The 14,074-nt window shown below is 32.5% G+C and overlaps 1 protein-coding gene across 3 annotated transcripts; it reads left to right on the top strand.

Moving 5' to 3' along the window:
• The first annotated feature begins 2,692 nt into the window (after window positions 1–2,692).
• Window positions 2,693–9,275, top strand: LOC127093523 (DNA-(apurinic or apyrimidinic site) endonuclease, chloroplastic). Of its 3 annotated transcripts, none has more exons than XM_051032466.1 (12): window positions 2,693–2,835; window positions 3,013–3,216; window positions 3,331–3,431; window positions 3,537–3,616; window positions 3,798–4,034; window positions 4,191–4,516; window positions 5,637–5,747; window positions 6,292–6,429; window positions 6,542–6,589; window positions 7,610–7,690; window positions 8,119–8,278; window positions 8,939–9,275. In XM_051032466.1, exons 1-12 carry the CDS (start codon window positions 2,794–2,796, stop codon window positions 9,058–9,060), a joined length of 1,650 nt encoding a protein of 549 aa, XP_050888423.1. In that variant the 5' UTR covers window positions 2,693–2,793; the 3' UTR covers window positions 9,061–9,275. The 3 variants fall into 3 exon arrangements, with proteins under 3 accessions (XP_050888423.1, XP_050888426.1, XP_050888425.1); XM_051032469.1 differs by having other exon boundaries at window positions 2,698–2,835; window positions 3,021–3,216; XM_051032468.1 differs by having other exon boundaries at window positions 2,779–2,835; window positions 8,969–9,275.
• Window positions 9,276–14,074: the final 4,799 nt, after the last annotated feature.

Here is a 14,074-nt window from a genome sequence, read left to right as displayed (position 1 = left end):
TAGGTCATATTTGAGGCTCTTAGGATTCGTCGTTCTTTGGACGTCTTCGTACACTTAGATTTTTGTTTCTTGACTCAATGCTAAATTACCCATTGGAAGAGGTGTTATAACAAATGGTCTTTGTTGGTTTAGATGATATTGTGGATCACCGGGATGATAATAAAATGCGGTAGAGTAAAATCATAATATCTATCGCTATATGTCGCAACGAAGTATTGTATGATTTTTGGCGGTAACTACTTCAATTATTGATAGTTCTTCTCTTACGATTCCGTTTACATTGTCGCGGTCCATGAATAATGGTGCGATACAATATTTGCTTTCCATTTGAAGATTTTTCATTATATGGAAGAGGTGTTAAGGCAGTGAGACTTCGTTGGATATCAATACGGTACAGATCACATTAATGATAGATAATTAAGGTCAAACTAGATTAGAAGATAGATCAAGGAACTCATGTACGATCTTGGAGGTAACTACCTCCATTATTTTGTGACTCTGATATGGATCTAAATTTGGATATATAATGATCCATTCGGTGAATTTTCACAAGAATTATAATTTATTTCCCACAGACGGCACCGTTGTTCTGTTTTTGGAACCATAAATAATTGAAGTTGGTGATGTGGAATCCTTACAGTAGTGTTGTTTCCAGATACGGAGGTGCGAGTCAATTCAAAATTCAAGATTAGTGTAGTGAAAAAATGGATATCAGAAAGTGTACCTTGCATTTCGTATGACGTGACTTTTATACCTTGGGTCATTTGGAATGGATTGAAATCAATTTGGGCCTTAACTCTTTGGACCTTTGGCCGACCCATAACAAATGTCAAACAATAATTTGACAACCTTTGTACGGACCCATTCAAGTATATGCTCACGTAAAGTAAACTCATGTTTATTTGGTAAGTTGTTTTCAAGTATTAACATGGATAATAACTTGTTGGGATAATTATGGATCATGATCCCTATCTGCATTAGGTATAATCACAATATTAAGGTCTTTGATCACATCATTAATATGTTCGATCACAACATTAGAGTGCACCATAACTACATCAAATAAAAAAAAAGACAATTTCAATCAACATTGAATAAATCCGAATTTCAATTTTTGGACCAATCTTAAAATTCAAATTTCAATCTTTGAATTATACGTTCGTTCATAGTACGGAAAGAAAAATTAGATTATCTATATGATCAATGATATAATATACATTACATGTAATTTCAGATGATTTTGCGTCTTTTGATGTCAAAATATAGTAGGATGTTGTTTGGAAGTAAAAATCTTGATTAAGAATGTAAGGAGATTTTGGAATGGTTTGAGATTTTTTGTGTTTATGATCATGAAAAGGACTGCCCATACAAGGTAATGCAACAATCATTTTCCCCTCTAATGCTTACTAAACAAATATTTTATAATATTAACTTTTAAAATATTATACGCTATACATTATATCAAATCTATTCTTTATTAGTACCTTTTATAATATTAATAAAAAAATATAATTTGTAATTTGAATATCTAAAAATCGATCCTAAACCATATTAAGAGTCTGTTTGGGAAGATCCAAGGTTTTAGCTTTTAGCTTTTCAACCCACATTAATAAAAAAAAATCGGTTTGATAATTGTCTTTTATCTTTTATCTTATAGTTTTTATTATTAGCTTTTAACTCTTTTTTTCAAAAGCTATTCCAATTAGCTTTTGAGCTTTTAGCTTTTAATTTGTGACTTTTTCTTTTATTTATATCCTTATTATTTTAACAAAAGCTTATTCGTACTGTTCAATATATATATATATATATATATATATATATATATATATATATATATATATATATATATATATATATATATATATATATATATATATATTCACGTCAATTTACAAGATAAAAAATAATGTAATTTTTAATGTATTTAAGTAACATCTAAATTATATAATGAATTTCAAGTTAGTGTAATATCATAGAAGAATCGATAAAATCAACCGAGACAAAAAAATTCAAGATATTTTTATTGTAGAATATTAAATAATAAAATAAGTTTCGTTATTATTTTGGATTAATATTACTGAATTCAAAATTATAATTTTAATTTATCTAGTTAAAATTTTATTATAAAATTTATATACAAACTTAATATATTTTGATGCTATCTTTAATTTTTCATATATATTAAAAAAATTATTAATAAAAATTAATTTAATAATATAATATAATAAGATAATGAACCATTAATTTTTAATTAAGAATATTATTTTATATCATTTTGTATGTATGAAACTAATATAACAATTAATTTATAAAATATCAAATTAACTTATCAACTATCCGCCGTAAACTACCAACTAATTTTATTAAATAGAGTTTGAATCAAATCAATTTTTTTAAAAATATTATTCAAAATTGAATCCCAAATAAATTTATTTTTAGATCATATAAGATTTTGCCTCAAAACCGATTGAAATCGGACTGCAAACACCCTAATTAATATTAAAAATAATATTAATCATAGTCTGGTGCGAATACACTATTTTCTAATTATATTTTATAAATAAAAAATAAACAAAAATAAAAGTGCAAATAATTTAGGAACATAATTTATTTTCCTCTTGTATGCTAATTTATAAATTGATTTAAATGATAAGAAAATTTTGTAACATTTGCATTTTATAGAAAGAAAAAAAAAAGAATTAATTGGTAAATTGATTTACTTAGTACCCATTCTAATAAACCTTGAGCGTGTGTTGCTTTGCCGGTTCTTTCCCTGTTCGGTGTTTACCTGACATGAAACAGCTCCGTCTCTTCAACCTCTATCAATCTCTCCAGGTTTCTTCTCTTTTCTCCTTCTTCTTTATTTTCCAAATACATTCATTTCTTTTTTTTTTATTCTGTTTGATTTTTATTTTAAAATTTTAAAATATATTCAAAACGGTGTGTCATACACTCACTCCTTGGAGTATGTTAATCGCGTCTCAAAGCTATAACTGAGTAATAATGTTGTAGTTTTGCAGTATTCAGAAGCATTTCAATTCCAAGAGCTTGCTTTGTTCTCTAACTGTGAAATCAATGGGGTCTAAAAGACTGAAAACACCCTTTTCAAATTCATCACAACCCATTTCATCTTCTCTTGAGGTTAACAACAACGATATGAACCTCAAAGTGTTACAAGCAAGCCCAAGCCCCATCTCTAACCATCATGTTGTTAAGGTCTGGTTCATGTTTCATTCATACTCTCATTTTTATGCTACTTTCAGTAATATTTTAATGCTCATTTCTGTCTCTATTTCTTTTTTATTATTTACCTATTATTTGATAATGTAGGAACATGATGTTGATAGCTATTCCATTGAGATTGAAAGATTAAGAAATGATCCAGCTATAGTAGAAACCATGACTGTTCCCGAACTCCGCAAGACATTAAAGTAAGTACATATGCTTTGTCCTTAAAATGTAGCTACTGTTTTAATTCTAGTTTCAAGAAAAATTCTCAAGTTATTTATATATTGGGAATGGTTTTCAATTCTCAGGAGTATAGGGGTTCCTGCCAAAGGTCGTAAAGAGGATCTTTTGTCGGCTTTGAAGAATTTCATGGACAATAATATGTGTGGTATAGCATTCACTGAGTTATACTGTTTCTTGAGGAGGGGAGGAAATGGATTTTTGTTTTGTTTTTATTTTGTTCAACTTTAGTTGTTGTCTGCAAAGTTCAAACAATCTCTTCTTTTAGTCCTTAAACTCCTCGTTGCTCTTTAAAAAACTAGTTCAAGCTGTCTTTTTGTGTTCTGCAGAACAAGATTCTCAAATTAGAGACAAACAAGGGCTGTTTGTTTCTTCGGAAAATACATCTTCACAAATGAAAGCTAAAAATGTATCGGGTGAAGAGCCTGTGGATGATGTTAATCATACTCTAGACACAGTTGAACTTAACCAGGGTAAGAGAAGGTTGAAACAATCAGAACCCGCAAACAAAATTGTCAAAGCGACAACTAAAAAGAAGCTGTTGGTTAAATCAGATGAGGTTTCAGGTTGTGTTCTAAACTCTAGATTATGTAGAATTATGAACTTTCTATTCTGAAATATTTAGCATAATTCTTTGTCTCTCTACGTTCCTCTATTTGTATCATGGCTTGTCAATTTTTGTTAAAGTGATTAAATTAATCATCTATGGGTGTTTTTGTCAGATTTTAAGTCTTCTAGGGTGAAGAGAAAAGTATCTTCAGGTGTTTTTACCATTGTAGCACAATCAGATGAAATCAGTACAACAACCACTATTCAAACTGAAACATGGGCTGTTCTTGCTCACAAGAAACCTCAAAAGGATTGGATTGCATACAATCCTAGAACTATGAGACCCCCGCCTCTTTCTCGGGATACAAAATTTGTCAAGCTTTTGTCTTGGAATGTCAATGGATTGAGAGCATTGCTAAAATTAGAGGGATTCTCAGCACTTCAACTTGCTCAAAGGGAAGACTTCGATGTATTGTGCTTGCAAGAGACTAAACTGCAGGTAGAAAGAATATTGGTGCTAACGCCTATTTCATAAGTACATCTTGTGTTATGCTGTAGTTGAATTATGTACATTCTGACGGTTGCTGTAAAACTAAACTAAGAACTAACTGATTTTAAGAACTCTCTCATATTAATCAAGTTAATTTTGCTTTTGCGGGTTTAGAAAGATACTTTCCTCAAGTGAATAACAATAAGAGATATCATCAGTAAAAAGAAAGAAGGGTGGTGAGAGAGCTGAATTTAGTCATTTCATTTTTCAAAATATGAAACTATTTCACTTTCATTGCTGAACATCTTCGTATTCCAGTTATTTTGGTTCTTCAAGAAGGTAATGTAAATTTAATAGTTTTGAAGTTCTTTTATTATAAGGAAGGTAGAACTTTCTGCTATCATGTAAGAGAGTGGCATGCAACATATAGGTATTCAACACATTTTGTGGCACGCGTTACATGTTTTTTCTTTCTACTCAATCTTTTCTGCCAATGGCTTCTGCACCTTCAACTAGACTGATCTCTATAGAAATTTGGTGAAAGTTTACCGAAGGACCTCTAAGTTTGGGGTGATTGTAAGAACGAGTCGTTGGAACATAAATCACTTGCATAACGACTTATGTTTTGAGGCGGTTCTTGGTCATGAAAATTCTCTAATAGCTGTATGCTACAGCAGAACCTTAAGGGTTTGTTTGGGAGCTGGGTTTTGGAGGGGGGGAGGCTAAGTCTATATTTTGATGTTTTAAATTTTTTGAAAGAACAACTTGATAAATGATCATAGAATACTTCAATCACACTTAATTTATTTTCAAAAACATTTTTTAGTGTCCTTAAATTTTTTTTTTAAAAAAGTCCTCCTCTCCTTTTTCCTCCCAAACTCAACTCACAAACAAAACCTATGGGTTATTAATAGAAGGTAAAATTGAGCAATGTAATATGAAAAGCTTCTTTACCGTGATAGGAAAAGAATGTTGATTTGCAAATTGTGAAATATGTAAATTGGGAGAAGCTACTTCTGACAGTCTTGCTGCCTGATAAAATCTATCAACCATGACGTATGTGTTCATTTGAAAAATATTTAGAAGCCATTTCCTCTCCAATTTATGAGTGCTCTGGTTTTGCTAACAGGAGAAAGATATTAAGGAAATAAAACAGCGACTGCTAGATGGCTATGAGAACAGCTTTTGGACATGTAGTGTTTCTAAGCTTGGTTATTCTGGAACAGCAATAATCTCAAGGGTGTGTTCACTATGTTCATACTCCTTAATACGTAATTGAAACTTTTGCTACATAGTGTTAAATTGTTTTTTTTTTACATTTAAAAGAAAAGGCTTTATAGTAGTGAGTAGTGACTATTCCTTGCTCAAGTGGCTCCTGACAAATTTTACTTGCTTGACGATGTATTGGTGCATGATTGTTATAGTGCCATTTGTTGTACACATTTTTTTTCTAAGTGAAGATTTTGTCAAAGAGATTTATGATAACATAAAATCATTTTGTAACTACTTGGGTTGAAGCTTTTCTCACCGCCTACTTTAGTCATATTCTTTCTTCAACAAAGCGTAACCCTAATTACATCTGTTCTTATATCATGATTGTTGATACTCTGCTCTGCTGCTTAATCATTTAGCTTCAAGAAACAAGTTTGATGCTTGAAGGTGACACAATTTCCATTCTATCAGGACAGACCAACCATTTGCATCTTCATTCATAAAATGCAAGAATGTGTTCAGTTTATGATTATTTTTCTAATATTATTTTCTTTTAATTGAAATTCTGGCAGATAAAGCCTCTTTCAGTTAGATATGGCCTAGGTATATCTGATCATGATAGTGAGGGTAGACTTGTGACTGTAGAGTTTGATACATTTTATCTGATAACTGGATATGTGCCTAATTCTGGAGATGGCTTGAAAAGACTGGTACTTACTAAATTACTTTACTCTTATATTTCTAACTCTTTTTGTTCCTCCTATATTTGAATCTAGCAAATGTATATCCTCATCCAACTCATCTTTCCATATTTGAATCTAGTCTTACAGAGTGACCGAATGGGATCCAGCTCTCAGCAATTATTTGAAAGTATGTATTACTCCTTTCCCCCATCGAATGCACTACAACTTAACTATTTTTGTTATACTTATATATCACTCATTTAAGACTATTGCATTTCCTCGTCTTGTCAGAAGAATACACATTCATCTTTTGTTAACCTTTTTGTTTTGTCATTTATAAGAAATGTGGTTTATGATATAGCTATTGAAGTTGTATTGGAGTTTCACACTGTCAAGGTTCCCGGGTTGTATGTATATATGTGTTTGGATTGGACACCCTGATCTTATGAGTTAGCTTCTGGGAGTGAGATCCAAACTCATAACGATAGCCAAGATAGAGATGATTTATTTTAGCCATGTTTGCATGCTAGTGAAACCCTGTAGAGTTAGAAAAAAATTATGGGTGGTTAGATATTTAAGCTCATCTTGAATATCCTCCTATGATATTTACTGTTTAGTCCTTATAAAAGTTTTCATCCTTTTTAGGTCTCCGATTGGTTATTTTGGTGAAATTTGAACAAACTGTCAAATTAGTCCCCGACTCTGAATGATGCTCTCAAGTTGGTCCCCGAGTATGTACATATTTCAAAATGGTCCCTGACCCTGTCCAATGTTGTTTTTATTAATCCTTCGATGTCAAAGTTAGCGACTAAATTGGTAGTAAATGATCAAATACAAAGACCAAATTGATACATAACATATGGACTTAATTGTTATTAAGTGGCTAAAATACAGAGACCTACTTCACACTTTAATAGAGTCAGGGACCTTTTTAAAATAATTATACACAGTTTGAGAGTGTTCTACATTACACAGTCAAGGACTGGTTTGACAGTTTACTTTTGAAACATGATCACTTCTCACTCCAATTTTTAGTGAGGTGTGTTTAGTTTTACTAGATGTTGCATCAATTTATTCCAACAAAAGTTGAGGTGCAGATTTGTTCCTTATGTTTTACATCCTTTTTCCATATGATTTTATATTATATTATTTATTTTAGATAAACGATTTTCTATAAGATTCACAATTCATTTTCTGGTGGGTACAGGAGCTGGAAAAGTCAAAACCTGTAGTTTTGACAGGTGATCTGAATTGTGCTCACGAAGAGATAGACATATACAACCCTGCTGTAAGTGATTGCAAGTTAGCACTCCGGTTAATATTATAATTACAAATATGCATGAAAGCACAACTATATGTCACTTTTGGTAAATTCTTGATCTGGTGTATATAGTAATAGCACCATTCGGTGTCTCGCTCGTAACGCTGGTTCCTGAGAAACCACTTTACCTCGCAGTATCTTGGGGATACCAGATACTTGATGAGGACACCTAGCTTGTTAGGGGAGTATGTAATAGCTGAATTTCTGCTAGTGTTATGAGAGTTACAAGTCGTAAGTAGGCTAACAACCAATTAAGTCACATGGTCATAACATTTTTGGCAAATTCAAAGACAAGATAAAGTTTAAATTTATGACATCATGAATAATCAATAGTTAGTATAAGTTGGCGAGAGCATAGTATTTTAAGCTATTCTGATAGTTACATGTATCCACAGGGTAACAAAAGGAGTGCTGGGTTCACAGATGAAGAGAGGAAATCATTTGAAACAAACTTGTTGTCAAAAGGATTTGTAGATACCTTTAGAAGGCAGCATCCTGGTGTTGTTGGATACACTTATTGGGGTTATCGGCATGGTGGCCGCAAGTTTAACAGAGGTATTTATAGCATACTGTTTCATTTCATAGTAGATTCTATTTGTTAAAAATTAACGGAAAACAGATAGCTGTTATCAGATAGAAGATAAGTTAGGAGATTGAATTTGTAGTATTTCTTTAAATTAGCGGTTGAACTAGCTGATAAATTTGAAATGACATAAAGAAATCTTTTTAATTATACTATTTATTAATTTTTCAATTAAGATAACAAGGATCCGGTCCCACTCTGTTGAATAAGGTTTAGTTGTTGTTGGTTGTTGTCCTTGTAAGATAACGAGGATAAAATTTAGATAAAGAATGCTATAAGCTTTAGAAAAAATGTTACCAAACCGGTCTATTTTGGCCAAGGAACTTGTAACTTTAAGTTCAAAAATTCGTCTGCATACAATATTGGATTTGTGCAATGTAAACACAAGTTTCAACTGACTTCATTTAATAAATCCTCTTTTTCACAATTGAATGTTTACATGTATGAAGTCAAGCACATATTGTAGCTATCCACTAGCTTTGACCCTTACCCTTACTTAGCTTAAATAAAATGTCTAATTGTAATTTGCAAATAATTATCTTAATTATTATCAATCATCTGAATGAACTTTGAATTCCTTTCAAATAAACTCTTCTTTGTTCTCTCATTAATTTGTTTCAAATTTTAAATAGGATGGCGACTTGATTATTTCCTTGTCTCAGAATCACTAGTGGACAAAGTTCACGATTCCTACATTCTCCCTGATGTCATTGGCAGCGATCATTGTCCAACCGGTCTCGTTATGAAGCTTTGAATCTGCAATTGAAGTACTGATCACCCTGAGCTTGAGCTTGTAGAATGTTGATTTATGAGGAAGCCTATTCACCTCAACAAGGGATTTTTGCTTTTGTGTCTTGTTTGCTTCATCTTGGAAATTTCTGCTATCCTTGTACAACATACTATGATCATTTTCCCAAAGAGATCATACAGAAGAAATTTAAACGTCTAAGGAAAATTTCTTGTACTCAATGGTTAAGGCAACATATCTCACACCATAAGACACATGGCCAGCACATTATTTCTCCTCATATATAAACAACAATGATAGGAAAACTCTTTTCTAACGTACTCTATTTCATTAACAAAAAAAACTCTAGAAATTGTAAGACATTTGTGTAGTCCTATTCTCTATTTTCTGAAACACTCCCCAAAATTGATGGAATTGGAACTCACAAAGTCGGGCATGGATCATCTCTAGTGACTGTAGAGTCAGAGGGATCTGAACCATGAGAGAATGCTGTGAATGTGCCTAATGTGCATGTACATTATACCCGTATAGAAGATAAACAAAATGCTATGTGCATGTACATTTTACCCGTATAGAAGATAAACAAAATGCAAATTTATAGTGAAAGAGTTGAAGGTAATACATTATACTCATATATATGACAACATGTTTAGTATGATGTTTCTTTTTTAAGAATAGTGCACAATATATCAAAACATATTTAAGATAATAAATTAAAGGCTTAATATATGTTTTAGTCACTTAACGTAATTTAATGTTTTGCTTTAGTCCCTTAATTAAAAATCGTTACAAATTAATCTCTTAACTTCACTTTTGTTATCCTATTTGGTCTCTTTCGTCAATTTCTAGAAAGAAAAAAAAGATAAGTTATGGTGATGTGACCATCTAACTGGATATATTTATTTGACATGGCATTATTTGTTATTTGCAATATACAATTTTGAATATGTTTATCCGATTAAGTTAGTTTCAAAATGAATTAACCCTAGTTCATTAATGAAGGCAAACGAAGAGAGTACCAAGAGAGTACGAAGTAAGAGAGGTGAAGAAACCCTAACTCCAATTGAGGAAGAAGAAAATTTGTGGTTCAAAGTTTGTGTATATGTGGTGTGAAGTGTGTATGTCGACGAAAATTCGTTCGCTAAAGTGTGAATACGAAGAGGAGTCATAAACCCTAGAAATCGCAGAAGAAAAAGACGTTCAGAGGGAGACATTATTCATTTCCATTTTTCAAAAGGTACGTTTAAAGAAAATATACTTTATGATATCTACAGTTTAACATTATTATTGCATGCTAAAAATCGTAACTTTATGATGGCTTCCTATTCATAACTTATTTCGTAGACATTATTTTACTTGAATATGGAATGAATGATAATTTTGAGGTTGTTGTGCATCATGCGAGTGAGTTTACGAAATTAGGTTATCAAGGATTATATGAGGTTTGGAAATGTGACCCTAATTATTGGAGCTATTTTGAAGTGTTGAGTGGTTTGAAAGTGTCAAAGTATCCAACAATGGAGGACTTGTGGTATCATGATGCAACTGAGATTAATGAAATTGTTCCATTGAAAGATGACATGGGTGCAAAGAGGATGTAAACCATTGTAGTGGTTAATGGGAATGTGCACTTATACGTCCTCCACCCAATTCTACAACCTGATATCATTAAAAAGTCAATACTTTCACTTCAGAATAATGTTGTATGACCCAATGGAAAGGTAGGGAATGGTGTGCAAAAAGGAAATATGGGTGAAGTGAGTAATGTAATATAAGACATATTAGAGAAATTGCATAATAAAGTAAAATACAAGTTAGATGAGATCACTGAATTGGCTAAAAAAAGTAATGAGGGAGGGATCACTGAGAATGTCACCATTGAGGGAGAGACCACTGATGCAGAACAATATTCTGGTGTTGACGGGACCACTAAGTTGAACCAAGGAGTGGATGAGGGAGTTGACTTGAACTTAGAACTAGATGAGGGACTTGAATGCAATCAGGAAGAAGCGGAAGGACTGGATTGTAACCAAGATGAAAATGGTAGTTTTGACTTCAGTCAGGAAGTGCATGAGGGACTTGAATGTAACTAGCAAGAAGATGCGTGACTGGATTGTAACCAAGAAACTAGTAGTGAAGATAGTGTTTTAGGAGTCAACTTTGAGGATTCAGAGGATGATATTGGAATTAATGAAGAAATTTCAGTTGGAATTGATGAAGTGTTAGAAGAGGAAATAGTGGAGGAGCAAGGTAAACAAAATGGTAAAGGTAAGGGTAAGGGGAAATGAAAGGGGAAAGTAGGGAGACAAAGAAAACAAAGTACTAAAGTTGAAGAGTAGTGATTTGCTTGATGATGAGAATATAAAAGATGTGCCATATGAGAATTTGAAAGGATTGAGTGACATTAAAGAATATAACAATGATGAGGTACCTAATGAGTATGACAGTGATGATGAAAATATTAGAAAGGTTGAATTTCAAACCTTCAAGATTCCAAGAAGAATGGAAGATTATAAGTCTGAAGTAGGCACATATTTTACTACAAAGGACGATTTTAAGGGGGGATGAGAACATATGCAATTCATTATGGCAGAAATCTAAAATTTAAGAAAAATGATAACAGGAGGATGGGACTGATATGCAAGGCGGGTTGTCCATGAGAGGCTTATTATGCAAATATACCACATGAAGAGACTTGGAAGTTGAGAAAAATAGTTGAAAATAATACATGTAGTAGAGACTATAAGGTGAGGTTCCTCAATTCCAAGTGATTAGGCAAGAAGATACAGACTAATGTAAGAGAAAATCCAATTTCAGGAAGAAGTTTCTAGGCCTCAAATTAAAGGAACTAATGTGGAAAGTTGCAACTGCTAGTTATGTAAATGCTTAAGAAAAGGCTATGCTTGAAATTATGAATGTTATTGAGGAGGATTTCAAGCACTTGTTAAAGATTCCACAAGGTATTGGAGCAAATCAAGGTTCAACATAAATCCAAGATGTGAAACTTAAGTGAACAACATGTCAGAGGCATTCAATTCAGTGTTTGTGAGTGCAAAAGCCAAACCTATTATCACTATGCTTGAAGAAATAAGAGTTTATCTTCTACTTAGGTGGGAGTCAAATAGGCAAAAGATTGCCAAGTATGAAGGTGACATTTTACCAAATATCAAGAAGAGGTTAGTAAAGGAGTCTAAAAAACAAACCATTGGATTGTTGGTAAATGTTATTTATTTAACTTATGTACTAGTTTAGGTGACTGGATTGTGATTTCAACATGTTATGCATGCGTGCAGGTGAACATGACTATGAGGTTAGGCATATATCATACAATTGATAAAAGTACACCGTTAATCTGTCAAAAAATGAATGCTCTTGTAGGACACAAATGCTGACATGATTGCCTTGTTGTCATGGTATTTCGTGCATGAAGGACTAACAATTAGACATTGATTATTTTATGCCTGAATGCTATAAAAATGAGTGTTATTAGGCTTGCTATGCACCAGTATTGTATCCAGTCAATGGGTAAACTTTGTTAACCAAAATAGAGTTTGTTGATATGCAACCACCACCAATTAAAAGGCAACCTGGTAGACCCAGGGAAAAGAGGAACATGGGTACTGGAGAGATGGTGAAACATGATTCCTAACCGAAGAGGGCAAGATTTGGAATCAAATGTAGTAGGTTCCATAAAGATGGTCATAATAAGGCTACATGCAAGCTACTAATGCCACAAGCAGCCCCAACTCAGTCAGGACCAACAAACTCTGCACCATCAACTCATGCAGTAGAAGCATCCCCAAATCTATCAAAACCATTTAACTCTGAACCTTCAACTCAGGCACCACAATCATCACCAATTGGCTTTACAATTTAAAGTCAGGCAACACCATAACAAGCACCCTAAACTCAACCTCTTCATAATAAAAAAGACTTCAAAAGGGACCAAAACTTAACGTTTTAGGTCTTCTTTGATACCAAAAAAACTAAATTCATAGAATAAATTCAAGTGACAGAAAAAACTCGAAATATTCATAACACCAAAATAACTTATACATAGATTTCCAAAGGAACAAAAATCACATAAAAATTAAGCATATTTGTAATACAATGCATGTTAGATGATAAGCCTAGATCTAGAGGTTGGTGAATAGATCCCGAGTTAAAAATTTGACAAAAAATAGTTTGAAAATTTTATGGCGCGAAAGCAAGTTACAAATATCTCGGATCGAAAATCGTCTAACCGAACCTGCTATCAAAAAACTCAGATATGTGTATTAAAGGAAACAATATGATAATGATTCACAAATCGATCTACAATAACTAATCACAACTAGTTGAATGCAAAGTAATACGGAAAAGTCTATCTCCATTGATAATTCACACAAAAATATAAGTGAGATAATTTTTCGAACACTTAGTGTGAGATCAATAATGTTTGGAATCCTATGTGGTATTGTTGTTCTAGAAATCCAATCACAACCAAATGGTTTGTGATCTACACAACAACACCAATTTAAAAATGTGTTCAAAATTATGATTCAAACAAAATTGATCAAATAATCAATGAAATCGACAATTTGCAAACTGAAAATAAAATAGAGAGAGAGAGAGAGAGACAATACACACGGATTTTTGTTTAGGCAGTTCGCCAATTGACCTTGCTATGGGTACATCTGCCCTCAATTCGAATTCAAATTGAGATATCATATTATATCTTATTTTGTAAATGTGCGAATACAAGAGATGTATAAATCTAACCCTACAAACCCTAGGCTTGATGTTTATTCTACCACCTCCAAAACCCTTGATCAAATATTGATCAAGTAACCAACAATACCGCTTCAATTCACCGTCTCATGCTACTTCTTTGAACGAAACCCCTTGTTCTTCAAAGCTTTCACTCAGTCGAGAATTAATTCCATGCGCACACTTGTTGAAACCCAATATTTACGAATGTAATCCATCGTCCAACGCTACTCATTTTCCCAAGAATCTCTTGTTCTTCAAAGACTTCACT

Source organism: Lathyrus oleraceus, chromosome 6, assembly GCF_024323335.1.
Source record: "Lathyrus oleraceus cultivar Zhongwan6 chromosome 6, CAAS_Psat_ZW6_1.0, whole genome shotgun sequence".
Lineage (NCBI taxonomy): Eukaryota > Viridiplantae > Streptophyta > Magnoliopsida > Fabales > Fabaceae > Lathyrus > Lathyrus oleraceus.
Note: the sequence above shows the minus strand (reverse complement) of the source record. Positions and strands in the feature narration are given on the sequence as shown.